Source organism: Anguilla anguilla, chromosome 2, assembly GCF_013347855.1.
Source record: "Anguilla anguilla isolate fAngAng1 chromosome 2, fAngAng1.pri, whole genome shotgun sequence".
NCBI classification, from domain to species: Eukaryota; Metazoa; Chordata; class Actinopteri; order Anguilliformes; family Anguillidae; genus Anguilla; species Anguilla anguilla.
This window is the reverse complement of record NC_049202.1, coordinates 62,749,118-62,766,213: the sequence shown is the minus strand read 5'-3', so window position 1 is coordinate 62,766,213 and position 17,096 is coordinate 62,749,118. Positions and strand designations below refer to the sequence as shown.

The following is a 17,096-nucleotide window of genomic DNA, read 5'->3' as shown; positions in this document are numbered from 1 at the left end:
CTCTCCGAACGCGTCGCAGATTTACGGCTGCGGCGGCGTCCGTCGAGGAGGTCGCTCTGCGAGCTCCCGCGGCTCCGCGCGCCGGAATGTACCGGACGGAGGACCCGAAATAGCGCCGCACAGTAAATCACTAGCGGTACTGTACTCTCCCTCCCGCCGACTTCCACGCGCCAGCACGAGAGCTCGAGCCGGGAACCCGAAACAGCTCCGCGGGCCGAGTCTGCAGAAACATGGCGGGACGTCTGTTTTGTAAGTCGGGTTTTCGGGGGGAGGAGGAGGAAGTCACACGTTCGAGAGAGAGTCAAACGAGCAAGGGCCCCGTTTGGGATTAGCGGTGCGCAGGGGTCCAGTCACGCTCTGGCGGCCGTGGGCAGGGGAACACGAAGCAGCCTCCTCCGCAGGCCGGCCCGTCCGCAAAAAATCCCCGGGAAGAGAACCCGACTCTCGAGAAACGATGTTTTGATTTAGAAGGAGCAGGAGTTATTTTTAAATGCGTGCACCAAAAAAAAAAAAAAAAAAAAAAAAAAAAAAAAAAAAAAAAGAGAAAAGAAAAAAAGAAAGAGAAAAGCAGGAACATTTTCCCAGACGCAGAGCTGCACACGGTTTATGACATCGAGAAGCTACAAGCTACATATTTATTTTTTTCCCCCCCAAAAAGAAAACTTTTTTTCCCAAATGAGAAAGTCAGCGTCAGGTGACAATTAAGCCGCCTCGCTTCTCGTGTGGCCTTGCGAACAGATCACCAATATTTACGCATGTTTATGGAATATGTGTTTATGAAATTAATAACGCTTTCAGGCCCGCGTTCTGCAGCGCGGGCCCGCAGACAGACAAATGCTTTTCTCTCACGCACCGCGGTTAATAATGAACCAGGAGTCCACTTCAACCAAACACTTCGGCCAGTTAAAGATTACTTACAGAAAACAACCCCGGGCAAGACATTACATCACTCTGCAAAACAGAGAAGGGCAAAAGCAAGAAACCCCAAAAATGAAACACAGGATCACAGCTCTGATAAGCCCAGGCTTCTGGATCCTATCTGGAGTGGTGTGCACAGGCTTTGTCTGGTTCGAGGAGCATCTGAACTAGTAAAAAGTGGTACACAAATATGCCACCCTTGCTGTGAGAACCCCTGGGTGGCTCACCGACGCACACTTCCTCATTCCACTCACACAGAACTGGCCTTCCCTCTGAACTCCTGAGACTGGGAGAGAGGGAGGTGTGAAGGAAAGGGATAGAAGCGAGAGGAAGGAGGAGAAAGGCACAAGTGAAGAAGGTAGAGAGAGAGAGAGTGAGAGAGGAGTGAGGAGTTGGGAACAACAGAGAAAGGGAGAGAGAGAGAAGGAAATGAGGAAGGAGAGGGAGAGTGAGTGGTGGATGAGGGGATCACGGTGCAAAAGGAGGACTGGTCAAAACGAGAGTGAGTGAGTGAGTGAGAGAGAGAGAGAGAGAGAGAGAGAGAGAGCGAATGAAGGGATAATGACAGGAAAGGAGGAGTGTTCTGAAAGAGAGGGAGAGAGGGGCTTAGAGAGGGGGGGAAACAGTAAAAGTTTAAGATTCCAGGGGCACCCGGGGTGATAGCAATGAGGGGAGACAGGAAGAGAGGGAAGGGCGGTGGGGATGAGGGAGGGGGAGATCGAGCCCAATTGGAGGGTGGCTGCAGCATCCCCCTCCCCAGGGAGCTCTGGGGTGCCACGTGTTAAGAGAGGGAGGGGGGGAGGGGGGCGTTCCAGCCCCCGTCCAGCCAGCTTCACACGCACTTTATTTATTACCCTGGCGGAATGTCTCTGCGTCCATGAAGCAATGATGTCATCATGCACAGTTACCACGGCAACACAACAAACTTCTCGCCGCATATGCTCAGCGTATTCGGCCGGCTGGCCCCGTTAAAGCTGCGTGAGCCTCCTGGACGAGATCGGAACGACTTCACGAAAGACTCCCAGGGTGCACAACCCCCCCCCCCCCCCCGCCCCCTCCACCCCCACGCGGATAGATGCTATCGCCCCTGACCCTCAAACCCCCCCCCCCCACAGGTCGGAGACGCCGTAAAGGCTGGTTCAGCTTGGCCCAGCCGGCTCGCCATGACGGCACGGTTTCCTGCCTGGCGAGGGCCCCGGACCGGGTCCTGCTGACGGACGACGGATCAGAGGGGGGAACAAAGTGTGTCACTGCTCCTGTTTCAGGAGCCGGGGCCGCTGGCCTCTGATTGGCCGGGGCGGGGCTTTCATTTCCCAGGCACTTGGAGAAGGAGAGCAGTAAATGTGTCTGTAACTCGGGGAGCAGGAAAATTCATTCTGCAAGCGCCGCAATATGTGACACCCCCCTGGACCACCGTCTGATTGAGTCACATTTTTATGATTAAAATACAAAATAAACAGACATATCTCTGAAGATGTATTATATGATGTTTGCACTAATCAAGGATGACACGATAAAGTCTTTAATTGAAAGAATTAGTGGCATGCAATGTTTTCTTTTCCGTATCTAAACTACATACACTTTTGCAACCACGTTAATCCTTGAAAACAAGGACTATTGATTTTACAAAGTACAGTATCTGCTTGTTCTTACAATAAAAACATACTTCCACTGTCTGGCAGGGATGCTTGGATTCCATCACGTTCATGACAACACGCTGCACGTATCCTGATAATCTGCACACTGTTCACACATGTCGTTCACACGGCAGTGTTTGTTCCAGACACACTGACCAGTGCGCCAAGCCAGAGACACCGCACACTGCGCACAAATCATCACCTCGAAACACCCAAAGCATCACCAGTGCGTACAAGACATCGCCTCAGTGAGCGTAAAACAGTGCCCAGCTCCTCTCAGGACAGCGCCCAGCTGTGCCCGAAATGTCAGGGCATTACCGCGAGCATTACCCTGCTGTGCTCAGGACATCGCCCGACCGTGCAGACAACATCATCTCACTGTGCCCAAAACATCCGCCCACTGCAAACATCGCTCTCCCCCACTCTCTCAGCCCTCGCGCCCTTCCTCTCGCTCGCTCTCGCTCTCCTCCTCTCTGTCTTTCGGAACGCGTTTTCGAAACGGCGTGGCGGACAAAGGAGACACGACCACAGAAAGGCCCGGAAAAAAAAAGAAGAAGAAGAAATGTGTGAAGCAGCAAAGCGTTGGGAAGAAGAAAAGGAGGACGCCTCTGTTTGACAGCTGTCGGCCTTCAAAGAGACTGAGTGTACTGCCAAAAAAGACTTTCTATAAATATTCTATTTTTAAGGATCCGATCTCCGGCCCAGGACAGGCAACCGGACGATTGTTGCGGAGGGGTTGCCGTGGAGACGGAGAAAAGCAAAGCCGTGTCAGACAGACTGCATTAATAAAGGAGAGCGTTGCCACTGTTTACAACTACTGGCTTTATGAGGAAGCCTCGCCCCTGAACCACTGACACATCCACTACTGTCAGAGTGTGTGTGTGTGCGTGTGTTTGTGTGTGTGAGTGTGTACGTGCATGTGCATGCATGTGTGCGCGCGTGTGTATCTATGCGTGTGTGTGTGTGTGTGTGTGTGTGTGAGTGCTTGTGCATGTGTGTGTCTGCCTAGGCTCACTTCTCACCCACTCAAATAGACATTGTCAGAGCACACCCTGGTCTGAATCAGACGCATCGTCACTGTGCTATCTCATCAGTCACACGCTCCGTACTGCTTTTGCACTCGCTGGAGGCCGTCTGAACAGAACAGACCAGACGCAGAAGCAGGAAACAGTCCAAAATGTCTTCGATTTCGAATAACCTGCTTATGGCGATTTTTTTTTCTGAAAAGTCCAATTCATGTGCCCGGCTGGCCAGCGCCCACTCACAACCTCGGGCAAATTTGAGGGTACAGAGTCCTGGGAGTTTGGAATAAACCAGAGAACCAGAGCCATCCATCAGTGCCTGACGGAGAGCAAGATAAGGGGTCTGGAAGCCGTGGGGGGGGGGGGGCAGGATTTGTCCATAAGGAGCGCCGATAAGCGCAGGCAGTACTTAGTAATTCCCCTCCAAACGACGACTCCTTTCCCAGCTGTTATTGCCTCCCGATCGAGCGGCGAAAAAAAAAAAAAACCAAAGCCGCTGCAAGCGCTCGCTCCATTTAGCGGCCGAGCGAACGCGGGACGCTCCGACGTGTTCTGCAGAAAACCGGCCCGACCCATTTCAGAGCGCTGAAGCAGTGCCGAACACCCCCCCCCCCCCCAGGAACGACCCCAGAGCTGCAAAAACAAGTCCGTCTCAACAAGCGCTTTCGTCCCGTGATGACATTTTAAATCGGATTTTCCCCCCCCTTCTCCAATACAAAATATCAGCTTGTTCTAAGTCATTGTTCGCTTGACGAGCAAGATTTTCTCACCCTTGTGGCGAATGTTGAAATGAGTCGAACTGTCGCATCCACTTGGCGATATTACCTTATTTCACAAAAAAAAAAGTAACAGAAATATGAATGTAAGTCTTAACGTGAGACTAAAACACTTGCCGAGGCTGACTTGTTTGTGGGTTCTGCAGTGTGTGAGCCAGGGCTGCTGGGCCTGGGCCAGGCCTTGAGTAAACGGGAGGTAGGAGACCATGCTTCAGCGGGGGCATGAGGCGTAAAAAAAAAAAACTCCCCAAAAAAAAGGGTCCAGTGATTTTCTCGCCCGCCCCCGGGTTCCTGCGGCCCAAAAAGCCCCCCGCAGCACACACTCTGTTTTACAGTGGGGCGAAAACGGAAACGGCACCGTCTGGAGCACTTCGCTGCAAACGCGCCGAACTTCAGCCGCGGCTTGTCTCCCTTAATTCCTCCGAGCCGTACATATCGCGCATGGCGGCCTAATCGCCCTGTCTTCTCTCTCTCTCATGGCTCCTCCTACCTCTCTTTTTCTCCTTCTCTCTTTCACAGTTTTCATCATCTGTGGTGATACTTTTTATATATATTATTATATTATATAAATATTATATTATATTTCTGCATATACCGAAGGTGAGGAGGGTGGAAATATTTTTAAAATGCACTGCACTCTTACACTGATCAGGCAGGTGGCTTGGCCATATTACCGAGAGCAATCAGTCAGTTAAAGTCAGTTAAAGTCTGGATTTAAACCCCAGTGGAGCTGTTGATCAAACTCTACGCAAACTCTATACAAATAGTTAATTAGCTAATCTTTGTGTCTTCAGTGTTAGAGTTTGGCTCAGATGACACTGCGCAGCGTTTGCTGGCTCTCTGCAAATTCACTGAATAGCCTACGCTTGAGTCAACCCCGAGGCCCTTTGAACAGGCGTGGAGACAGTGTCGATTCGAGGTGGGTTTTTCCGAACGGCAGCGCACCGTCCCACGCGGACCGTCACGGCCCACGGTGTCCCGCAGCGGAGGCGCGGCCGACGAGGTCAGCAAAGGGAGTTTGGGGAATTGGGCGGAGTTCCCCAATTTAACCGCCGCCCTCCGCTCTCTCCAGGGCGCCCGGCCCGTGGCTGCTGGGAGGGATGCGGCGGCCGTCAGCGGCAACATCGCTGGCCCAGCGTGGAGCAAGGTCATTAGAAGGTCATTACATGCCAGGCCTGGTCATAACTGGGTCTCTAATGATCATATGCATTAAAAAAAAACAAATGATTTCCCCAAGCCCCCACGATAGGCTCAATTAGCAGTGCGAGGCACACAGAGTCTAATGATACTAAAACAAAGCCATGCACAGAAGAAATGTTCAGTGTGAAATCAACACTGACAGAGTGCATTTCACTCTGACAGAGCATAATATGGTCCCTCTTCAGCTCATATTCGTTTTGAATTCAATCAAAACTGAACACGCGGTGTTACTGTGATGCCTTTCGGACACGTAGCCCGGCCAATCAGACCCCCTGAATCAAGAGCAACGCTGAGAATTCCACGCAGCCCACTTCACCACATGGAGCAACAACAGTTTGCAAGAAAAAAATCCACAATAAAGAACTTCCTCAAACTTGTGTGTAAATTCAGGGTTGATGAGTCAATGTACACTCTGAAACTCGAGTGCACCAATCAAGGTTGCCACAGCTGTCAGAGTAAAGAAAAAACACGAGATAAACTCATTCAATCATTTATCTCCCCAGCTAACCTTTCCGTTCTGCGATGCTGGTTTATCATTTAAAAGTCTACTCTTTAACACAGCTAATGGCTGTAAGCCAAGTGCTTTATCTACCTTTTCCATTACACAAAAGGTACAGGACAGGATAAAATGTGAGGAATGTTCTATATATATCCTTTTAAAAAAAAAATGACCACAAACTCTGGATTACATTTAATGCACTCCTTGTCTTTGTTATCCTCCACGCATACTTACAGTCGCGGTAACTAGAATATTTTCAGAAAAGTGATGTCAAATATACTGGCTGCCAAGAGTTTACTTAAAATAGCCATTCAAATTTAAGCATTTGCCCTTTTTTGTAAATTATATATGTTGCCTTGGGTTTCTGTACGAAGGTATGGTGAGACTTGGATCGTGCACGCTGAATATATGAAACATTATGTTTTTTAAGCATGTCCTTTCAGAAGCACGAGCGAGCCTGATCTAGCTGAAAAGCCTTTCATTAACCAGCTCGTGCTATAGAAACGAATAGCCATAATTACGTTCCATTACAAAGAGGCCTGCGCGCTCGCTCTCAAAGGCCAATTTAAACGAAAACGAGCCGTCACTGACCAGAAGCAAGATTTTTATATGTAAGATGCAAAATATTATTAAAGTATAGTTCCCATAACATTTTGGCATGCATAAAATAACATTAAGAGGCTTAAAATGTTCGAAATAATACAAACATATAAAAAATCTACAGAAGTTATTGCTGTTGTGGTAGTAGCAGAAGCCGTGGTGTTTTGAATATTATTCCAATGAGTATTCTGTTTCGGTCTACTAAAAAGCTATAACAAGCTAATAACACGTCACAATATGCAAAGATCCATAAGTCACATGTTTCTTTAAACCTCTTAAACGTTTTCAGTGATAGACATGTTTTTAATGGCAGGCCATTTCAGAGTGTCAAATCAATAACATCTGAGCAGAATAACGCTAGTCGGACTGCGCAGGACAGAATGTTCTTTTTTTTCTTATACAACCCTATTGAGGGAGGGTAAAGAAAGAGCGCTTTGGTCAGACTGAAAAAAATACATAATCTTCATATGATGCTGCTGCAGCAAGTCAACTGCAAGGCATTGGCGGATATGAATTGTTAAAGACTAAACCTTTACGATACGCACAGAGGTGGTTAATTGATTGGTTAATTTATCTTTAGTGGTATAATGGGCAAGCGCTATAGTCTGAACAACTGTTTTGATACTGCGTGCCCATTCACTCGTGGATTGTTTTAATTTCATGTGTACTCAGCAGGCTACTGAAACTGTTTAATTACACGTTGCGTACCTGGAGCTAATATTTTCCGCTTGTTCTGAGGTAGTTCGTGTATGTAAATGCATGTCAAACATAGACAAATTAATAGGAAATAAACAGTCTTAGTTTTTAAATTATCACCAGTGATGTAGCTTTAAAATTAAAAAAAATCTCAAAAAATTTCAAAAATACTTATTTTCAAATACTACTACTATTATATAATAATAATTATTATTATTTATTATTATTATTATTGTTATTATTATTATTATTAGTAGTAGTAGTAGTAGTAGTATTAGCAATTTGTATGTTTCATGTGAACATTTAATTCACTCATTGCATGTAAGACAACAAAAAAATAATAATTTGAAAAAACTGGCGTCTTTCTTTTAGACACAATAACACTCGTTATTCTAGGTCTGAACTTGCGAAGTAACGGCGCACGCCTCCCTGCTTAGATCATCTTTGCCATTTTGTTGAAGAGTAACGGTGGAGACTCTATTAAATCTAGCAACGTACACAAACAGTCCTATCCAGAATTCAAAGCCTCTACAGATTTCCATACTTTCACGGTGTTAACGGCTGCCTGCATGACCAGGATAGCAATGGAAGTAAAAAACGAACAGATGCGTGCCACTTTTTCCCGTTCTCCAATGCATCATGAATACTTACAAAATGTTTGTGTCAGACGGGAGATCCACCGCCGCGGGTCCCCAGTCCAGTCCAATGTTCGAACAATTAACAACACAAGAATCCTGGGGTCCCACAAGCGAACAAGTACAGTTGGTGGGACACGGACTGCAGCCTCTGTCGCTCCCCAAGACGCCCGATGCTTCGAGGAAGCAGAGTAACAGCAGACTGGAGAAAAGTCCAAACTCTGAGAAATAGACGCCATGTTTTCGCTTGGATACAGTCTGTCCATTTCTATAAGGCATAGCTCACTCACATCGCATCGCCCTTGATGTTATAATTTTTCTCGGACTGGGGGGAAAAGCCGCGTCTATTACGGTTTGCATAAAAAAGCAAATATAAGTTCTTTCCCCCCGATTCGCAACAGTTCCCCCGTTTTCTGATGTCGAACGGAACTAGCTCAACTTCTAGGGGAGAAAAAAAGTTCCCAACTCCTGTGCTTAAAGTTTCCGAAGAACTTCCTTTATTCCCCCCCTTTCGCGTGCTGCAATGCTGTTTGCCAACACTAGGGCATAGAGAGCAACTGACTGTTATATTCTGACATTCACCGAGTGCAGAATCCTGCACTTTTGATGATGTCCAGTTAACGGCGTATTGCAGAGCGCGTGCATAGCCGTAATTTACTTACACCATGATGGAGGACATCAACAATGACTTTCTCTGATACAAAAGTTCTCACTGGCAATCGGTATTTTTTTCAGATCATTCAACATGACATTTTTATTATCGAGAGTTTCCATTTAGGAAATAAACCTTTTAAAAAATCGTGGATTAGCCTAAAGAAATGACACATTTATCAATGGTTTTCGGATTAAGTGAGAATAGCATCAATTCAATTGATTAATTAAACCATTTAAGAATAGATTAGGTAGAGCTAGCGTCAATGGCAACTGACTTCACCCTTCACCCTGAGTAGAATTCCCCTCTTCCACATCTTCTCCTATCTATCCTACCCTATATGCATAACCCCTTCCAAATTAAAAAACAAAACAAAATGAAACCACTCTACCTGCCATTCAACGTGTTAATTCTAGTGGCAAGGGATTACCTATATGGCCCAGCCATTGCACTCTCATTAATTGCTGCGTGTAGGTTATATACGATTATAGGCCTTTTCTTTGGGCACTGATCGTAAATCGCTCTGGATGAGAACGTCAGCAAAAAAAAAAAAAAAAAACTTAAATGTAAATGCGTGGTTTTGAAAACCCAAGATTAATAAAAATTATCTGTTCTTCGGTATAACCATTTAGAAATGACAAATTATCATATCCGTTACACAACGAGGTTATGTAGCCTAAACATTTCCCATGGCGCAATCAGGAATGCTGAGGGTAGCCTAACTACTGTCCCTCGAATGTGCTGTACACTGACCCATAACTACACGGCCATTACAGCTCGCCTTGCCTTTGTCTGTCAGATCTAACAAGTCTATAAATGTGATGATCACGAATCTTCACTTGTAGTGATTTAAAACAGAATTTGCAGTGAAGTTGCAAAATTATCGTACCGGTCCCACTGCAACACATGACGAACGTATTTCATTCACTGGTCTGAATCCAATTGCACTTTATAAATTCCCGAAACAATGACAAATCTGCCCACGAAAAAAAAAGTTTTTAAAATTGCAAAACAGCAGTAGAAGTTTTCCAAGGAAATGAAGACATGACTTTGCAGACCGATATGGCGTATTAAAAACACATTTTTCAAATTCATATTCAAGGTGACATGTTCAGGGTGTCGGCGTTAACAACCTACTTGCAGTGTAAGCGTTTCTATCCAATATAGGAAGAAGATAGAACATGACGTGATTATTCTGCATTTAAAATTATATTGAGTCGCATTGGCCTCTAAATCAATTCAATATAGCCTACGAATTCAATCAGGCTGACAGATAGAGTTTGAGTTCCAGTATGGTGGCACAAAAAACGCCTTTCGCGTGACTGGGTGCTGCAAGCAAGCTTTGGGGAAGTTTTCATATATTTTATAACCATAAGCGCCTTCGAGTTATATATTTTTTATTGCAATAGAGTATGTTGCACCTGCCATTCTATTGCCCACATATACCGTATTTTAAGTTCACGTTCATTGATACCTAAACGAGAGCTTTTGCCTTAAAAGCTAAGCACGGAGAATGTCACGGACCTTGCGGAATTTGCAGTACAGTGCACTCGACGTTAGGGGACGCTCAGTATTGCATGTCGCCGGACGGGTGAAATGACGCGGGAACCGTTTGGTTTTGAAACGGTGTCAGTGACGACATGTACGTTAAATGAAACGGCAGTAGACACTGCGTATTAACACGCGTGTAGATATTCTGAGGCTCTTCCTACAGAAAAGCGTTGTTTTTTAATTCAGAGTTGATATGAGTTCTAGAGGGGTGGTGTAGCCTACTCTAAAAGCGATTCTGACATCAGAGCTGATTTCACCCTGAATGTTTTACTTTCCATACTATTCCTGTTGCAGGTTCACATAGCCAGCTTTCCGGCTTCACTTTACATCATAAAATTTAATTTTTTATTTATTTAAATTTTTATGAGGCATGTGTAGGGGGAGGGGGATCAGCTCTACCTGTGCCCCCCTTCGGCCCACCCTTCCACAGATGGAGCCTCCTTCGCTTTACACCATGAAATTAAAATTTTAATTTATTTCTATTTTTATGAGCCATGTTCTGGGGATGGGTGATTAGCTCTACCTCTGTCTTGTGTCCCGCAGTCCAAGTCAGGATTCCAGTGTTCTTTTCGGTTTCTGTTTCCTGATCTCCAGCTGGGCCACGCGAGTGGGGTGCCCCCGCGCTGCTTGTGTTGGTCCCCCTCCACCCCGCAGAGTAACGGGCCTGCCAGTCCTGGCACACCAGCAGGAATCCTCTCCTTCCGCAGCACTCCTTTAGTTTTTCGGGGAGGGCCTGGAGAAACAGCCCGTGCCTGTGGTACCTGGGGCCTGCACAGCCTGACCACAGAGCTCAGCTTTTCCTCAATGAAAAAATAACACCCCCCCCCCCTTTATCTTTTCCATCTACGCAGTACAATTTTCAGTGTTCATTTAACTCTAACAGAGTTAGACAAGTCCAAGAGTGATATACTCCATCAGAGCTGATTTAACACTGGCTATTTTACTTAATATTTACTTTGTGACATCTTTGGAGTTAATTCTACATGTTAACTTGTTAATTCTGCATTGTTTATATTGGCCCAAAACAGCGTACCATTAGAGGAAAATCAAGTAAATCACAGGTGACAAAGTTTAATACAGTTGATTTAACACAGCCTCTCTCTCTCTCTCTCTCTCTCTCTCTCTTTCTCTTTCTCTTTCTCTCCCTCTCCCCCTTCCATTTTCATTACTAGTGCAGATTTCAAAGGTAGGTGTTGCTGTTTAACAAAATTAAAAACCTGCAGATAGAGAGAGAAACAGAGAGAAAGACAGAGAGGGAGAGAATGAGAGATAGAGAGCCGGTGAGAGAGAAAGAGGGAGCGAATGAGAGAGATGAAGGCGGTGGTTGGGAAACTGCGCGGCGGCCATCAGCACAGCCCGTACCGGCGCTCTGTTCAGACGCAGGCTCCTCAGGCCCAGGAAGGGGGCGCAGGCTCCACAGGTGCAGTCTGCTTCCCGAATCACACCCCACACACCTCAAGCAGCCCTCAGGCGCTCGCAGCGCCTCTCTGGCGAGAGCGCTGCTCGTGTCACGGCGGTAAACAAAAAAATACAAAATGTAAAATGATGACATGGGCGGGTGAGGTGCCTCTAACGGCCCTTCTGTGATGCGGAGGTGTACAGCTGAAGCACTACACCTGAACGTGCCGAGGAGAGGAGAGAACAGTTTGTGCAGCACTCAGAACAGCAGGAAGGCCTAACCGAATTAGCGAGGCTGCCTCGGACCGCTCCACACAGCCCAAGCCTTCCGCAGACTTCCGGGAGTCTTGCTTTTGTAGCTACACCCCAGTTCCCACGCCCCCGCGAACCCAAGTCAAATGTGCCGGAAATGGTTTGCGAACACACGACGCATCAAAAAGCTACCAGGGGTCGCTTTAAAATGTGTCCCTAAGTCTCCTGGAATTTTGGTAGTCTGGCTACCGCTGTTGTTCGGGGTGCCAGATATGCGTCTACAGAGCTCTGCGTGGAAGACGCACAGCATCAGGCAACCAATCAGGGACGTCGATTCGCACCCTAGCAAACCGTGTATGGCCGAACACTCTGACCCATTGCCTGTGTTGTCCTGAAGCGCATTTCAACGAGCCGTGGCTCGCAAAACCCCTCAAAACTTCTGCGTTCTGCGTGCGTCTGTGAATAAAGGGGTACGCTTGGTGCGTTCTGCGCGCGTCTGTGAATAAAGGGGTACGCTTGGTGCGTTCTGCGCGCGTCTGTGAATAAAGGGGTACGCTTGGTGCGTTCTGCGCGCGTCTGTGAATAAAGGGGTACGCTTGGTGCGTTCTGCGCGCGTCTGTGAATAAAGGGGTACGCTTGGTGCGTTCTGCGTGTGTCTGTGAATAAAGGGGTGCGCTTGGTGCGTTCTGCGTGCGTCTGTGAATAAAGGGGTACGCTTGGTGCGTTCTGCGTGCGTCTGTGAATAAAGGGGTACGCTTGCTGCGTTCTGCGTGCGTCTGTGAATAAAGGGGTACGCTTGGTGCGTTCTGCGCGCGTCTGTGAATAAAGGGGTACGCTTGGTGCGTTCTGCGCGCGTCTGTGAATAAAGGGGTACGCTTGGTGCGTTCTGCGCGCGTCTGTGAATAAAGGGGTACGCTTGGTGCGTTCCGCGCGCGTCTGTGAATAAAGGGGTACGCTTGGTGCGTTCTGCGTGTGTCTGTGAATAAAGGGGTGCGCTTGGTGCGTTCTGCGTGCGTCTGTGAATAAAGGGGTACGCTTGGTGCGTTCTGCGTGCGTCTGTGAATAAAGGGGTACGCTTGGTGCGTTCTGCGCGCGTCTGTGAATAAAGGGGTACGCTTGGTGCGTTCTGCACGCGTCTGTGAATAAAGGGGTACGCTTGGTGCGTTCTGCGTGCGTCTGTGAATAAAGGGGTACGCTTGGTGCGTTCTGCGCGCGTCTGTGAATAAAGGGGTACGCTTGGTGCGTTCTGCACGCGTCTGTGAATAAAGGGGTACGCTTGGTGCGTTCTGCGCGCGTCTGTGAATAAAGGGGTACGCTTGGTGCGTTCTGCGCGCGTCTGTGAATAAAGGGGTACGCTTGGTGCATTCTGCGCGCGTCTGTGAATAAAGGGGTACGCTTGGTGCGTTCTGCGCGCGTCTGTGAATAAAGGGGTACGCTTGGTGCGTTCTGCGCGCGTCTGTGAATAAAGGGGTACGCTTGGTGCGTTCTGCGCGCGTCTGTGAATAAAGGGGTACGCTTGGTGCGTTCTGCGCGCGTCTGTGAATAAAGGGGTACGCTTGGTGCGTTCTGCGCGCGTCTGTGAATAAAGGGGTACGCTTGGTGCGTTCTGCGTGCGTCTGTGAATAAAGGGGTACGCTTGGTGCGTTCTGCGCGCGTCTGTGAATAAAGGGGTACGCTTGGTGCGTTCTGCGTGCGTCTGTGAATAAAGGGGTACGCTTGGTGCGTTCTGCACGCGTCTGTGAATAAAGGGGTACGCTTGGTGCGTTCTGCGCGCGTCTGTGAATAAAGGGGTACGCTTGGTGCGTTCTGCACGCGTCTGTGAATAAAGGGGTACGCTTGGTGCGTTCTGCGTGCGTCTGTGAATAAAGGGGTACGCTTGGTGCGTTCTGCGCGCGTCTGTGAATAAAGGGGTACGCTTGGTGGCTTCTGTGGTAAGGCCCTCCTCTGCACAATACTCTGTCCCCGCCTGCAGATGTCAGATTCGCTTCAAATAGTGATTCTAGTGTGTCTGTGTGGGCGGGTGTGAGAAATAAAGCTTTGCTCCAGTTCTCAGAGACGTTTAAAAATACTTCCCTGAACCACAATAAAAAAAATAAAAATCCCTGAACCACAGATATTTTGGAACAAGGTCCAAAATAGTTGTGGTTTCATATCATTATTACTTATGAATTACTAGTCCATTTATCTATTTTTTCATTAAAAAGACAAAAAGGATTTTGAAGTTTATTATTATTATTATTATTATTACTAGTAGTAGTAGTAGTAATACAAGTAGCAATAGTAGTAATAGCAGCAGTAGTAGCAGTGATAGCAGCAGTAGCAGTAGTAGTTGCAGTCGTCATAGCAGTCACAGCAGTGGTCTCAGTAGTATTATTAACATAACCTTCATTTTTATCTCTTTACATCTACAAGTGCATGTACGCATTAGATGTCACTGAGAACAACAGCATTTTCTGCGTGAGAGTCGCTGCACGTTCACAGTCACTGCTCTTCCAGCCGTCAGCATAAACAACTATTCTAATAATGCTGAAGACAGCCAGTGCATTCCTGGAGTCCAAAACGCATTTACTGGCCATTAGACAGGGTCTTCCAGGCTTCGCCCCGGCGGGGAAACTGTGCACTCCCATCACATATTGGGTGAAAGGCAGGACATGTCACCAGTATTATATTATAACACTAAATATTAACATATTTAGTGTTATAAATTCTTTATCTCGTTCTCATTAAAATAAAGCGCAGCAAAATTTAATAGCTTTAACATTTACCTTATATTAGCCCAAATGAAATCAAACGGTGGATTCACTGTCAGAGTTAATTTAACACCGAAAGGTGCATTTTTATACCTCTGTATGCAGGACTTCACAGAGCTGGGTGCTAAGCATACACGTGGAGCTTATGATTAATTCCCAGAGTCAGAGATTTTGGGGACTAAATCTTAGCCCTCCATTCCTCCAAGTGGGCATCACACAACCACTGTGCTACTGAAAACCAACCCTGAATGAATCCTTTTAAAAGACGGTATTTTAGAATGGTTTCTCCCCCCCCCCCCTAAATTCTAAATCAGTGTTATAAAACTCTGTTGCTTTCAGCTACCAGTAGTAACTGCCACCTCAGGGTTCAGCTGAGAACATTCTAATCGCGTATGTCGTGATCTCACACCTTGAAGAGTCAGACAAAGGGTATCAAAGGAACAGAGATGTTTTTCTGTGTAGCTTCACGTCGAGGTGATGGCGTGACGGTGGACTGTCTCACGCTACTCCCGCGAGCTCTTTCACTTCGCTTTCAGCTGAGTCTGTTCGGCTGTCACGAGCGCAGGTGAGAGACTCAAGGTCCTTTCAGCCGCTTGTCTAGTCGTGCTCTTCCTTCCTGACCTCAAACATAAAAAAAATTACTGTCAAAGCGATTATCTCATTAAATGAAAGGGGGGGGAGGTGGGAGAGATGTTATTCTCTAAATAAAACAGCAATGTTCTTATCGATTGAGAGAGACTGTAATCGGGCTGAGGTGAATCACAGCTTATTCATTCTTCTCATGCGTTTTGAGTTAAAACTGTGAAAATGTGTTTTTTATGAATAACATCTATCTGCGTGTGTGTGTTTGTGCGTGCATGTGCACGTGTGTATGCGTGTGTGTGCTTGTGTATGTGTGTGTGCGTGTATGTATATGTGCGTGTGTGCATTTGTGTGTGTGTGTGTGTGTGTGTGTGTATATGTGCGTGTGTGTGTGCGTGTGTGCATTTGTGTGTGTGTGTGTGTGTATGTATGCTGGGGACAGGGGTTACAGGACAAAATTCTGGACCCTCTGCAAATGCGGTCTCTTATAGCCCTGCTTTAAATTGTAGACCAAAGCAAACTTATTAGTCCAGGCCTTTAGAGCACCCCACCCCCACCCTACCCCCACCCCCACCTTGGGGCCCTGGGTAGTCAGTTCCTCTGTCCTCTCCACTGCGGCACCTCTGGCTCAAGGGGTGGGGGGGTGAGGGATGATGTCACCATCCAAGGATTCATGCTGGTCCTTCTGTGCCCCCACTCTTACGTCTGTGTTTTTTTTCAACAATTAATTTTCCAAATGAAAAACCTACCGTCACACGCCTGTGCTCTGTGCTCCTTCGGCATGACTCAAGCTCACTCTTACTGATGGGGGCGGTTATTTTCCATTTGTTCCATCCTTTATTTTATTTTATTTTACATTTTTTGCGGCTCAATGGCAAGGCCCTCCAACAATGACATCAGTGCCACGCAGTAAAACGCTCAGCGATGTTTCAACTCCGGCAGGGCTCGTACGAACCCGCGATGAATAAAACGTACCCCCATCGGAGAAACCAAATACACGACGTCACATTTCATTTAACGCTTGCCGTTACGCGGCAGAGGCGCGCGGCCGTGCTAATAATCCCGATAGCGCCGCGGAGGCTGAAGCGCCGGCGTCCTGCGCGTCATCCTGTGAGGTCACAGAGGGCCCCTCCGCGCGCGGGATTCACATGCAGCGTGCCGTACCGAGCTGAGGACACAGGGAGGGAGCAGACGCAGGCTGAGAAGAGCGTCCGCGGAGAGCACGCGCATCCTCCAGGTCCCTCGCGACCGTGACAACCGTCTCCGGGGCCCCATGCTGCCGATCAGTAAGCCCCCCGGGGAGGGGGGGGGTGTGCGAAGGCAGAAGTGCAGGCACCTGTTATTTCTCAGCTGCCGATGGACAGAGTGCCAGGAGACAGACTGACTCGGTCATGCCACCCACTCCCAGCACACTTTCAGCTCTGAGCCGTACCGCAGACTACCTTAAATTATTGAGATGGAGCAGATTATACTCAGAGCAACACACACAATTTTTCCTCAAGGGTACAGCAGCATTGCCTCGCCTGGGAATCAAACCTGCAACCTTTAGGGCACGAGCCCAGTTCCCCAACCCCTGGACTTTGTTTCCTGGTTTTTTTTGTTTTGTTTGGTAAGTAAATGAAGAAGCCAGAGAACAACTTTTCCCAGTGAAGACAAAACAATTTCTTCAACAAAATAAATAGCGTTATATTGTTATAATAACCATGTAATCATAACTTTGTTGAACTCTCACCAAGTGCAAAAACCGAGGAATAGAGCTTTGAGACAACGAAGAATGTTTTCTCTGCGCTCATCCACCCCATTGGAGCCCCACTTGAGCTGAACCATGCCAGGACGCCCGGGGCAAGTCAGATTGGTTTGGGACACCTCTGCCCCTACCTGGCGTGCTCCGCCCCGTGCACTGATCTGGGTGCAAAACAGGCCCCGGG

General features: G+C 47.5%; 1 protein-coding gene across 1 annotated transcript in view; it reads right to left on the bottom strand.

Annotated features, from left to right (window-relative positions):
• The window catches only part of pkd1a (polycystic kidney disease 1a), a 100,144-nt gene extending 91,646 nt beyond the window's left edge, over positions 1-8,498 (bottom strand). Inside the window, exon 1 of the mRNA XM_035404251.1 lies at positions 8,000-8,498. Within this exon, the coding sequence (XP_035260142.1) occupies positions 8,000-8,262 (263 nt within the window). The 5' untranslated portion in view covers positions 8,263-8,498. The remainder of the gene's footprint in view (positions 1-7,999) is intronic.
• Positions 8,499-17,096: the final 8,598 nt, after the last annotated feature.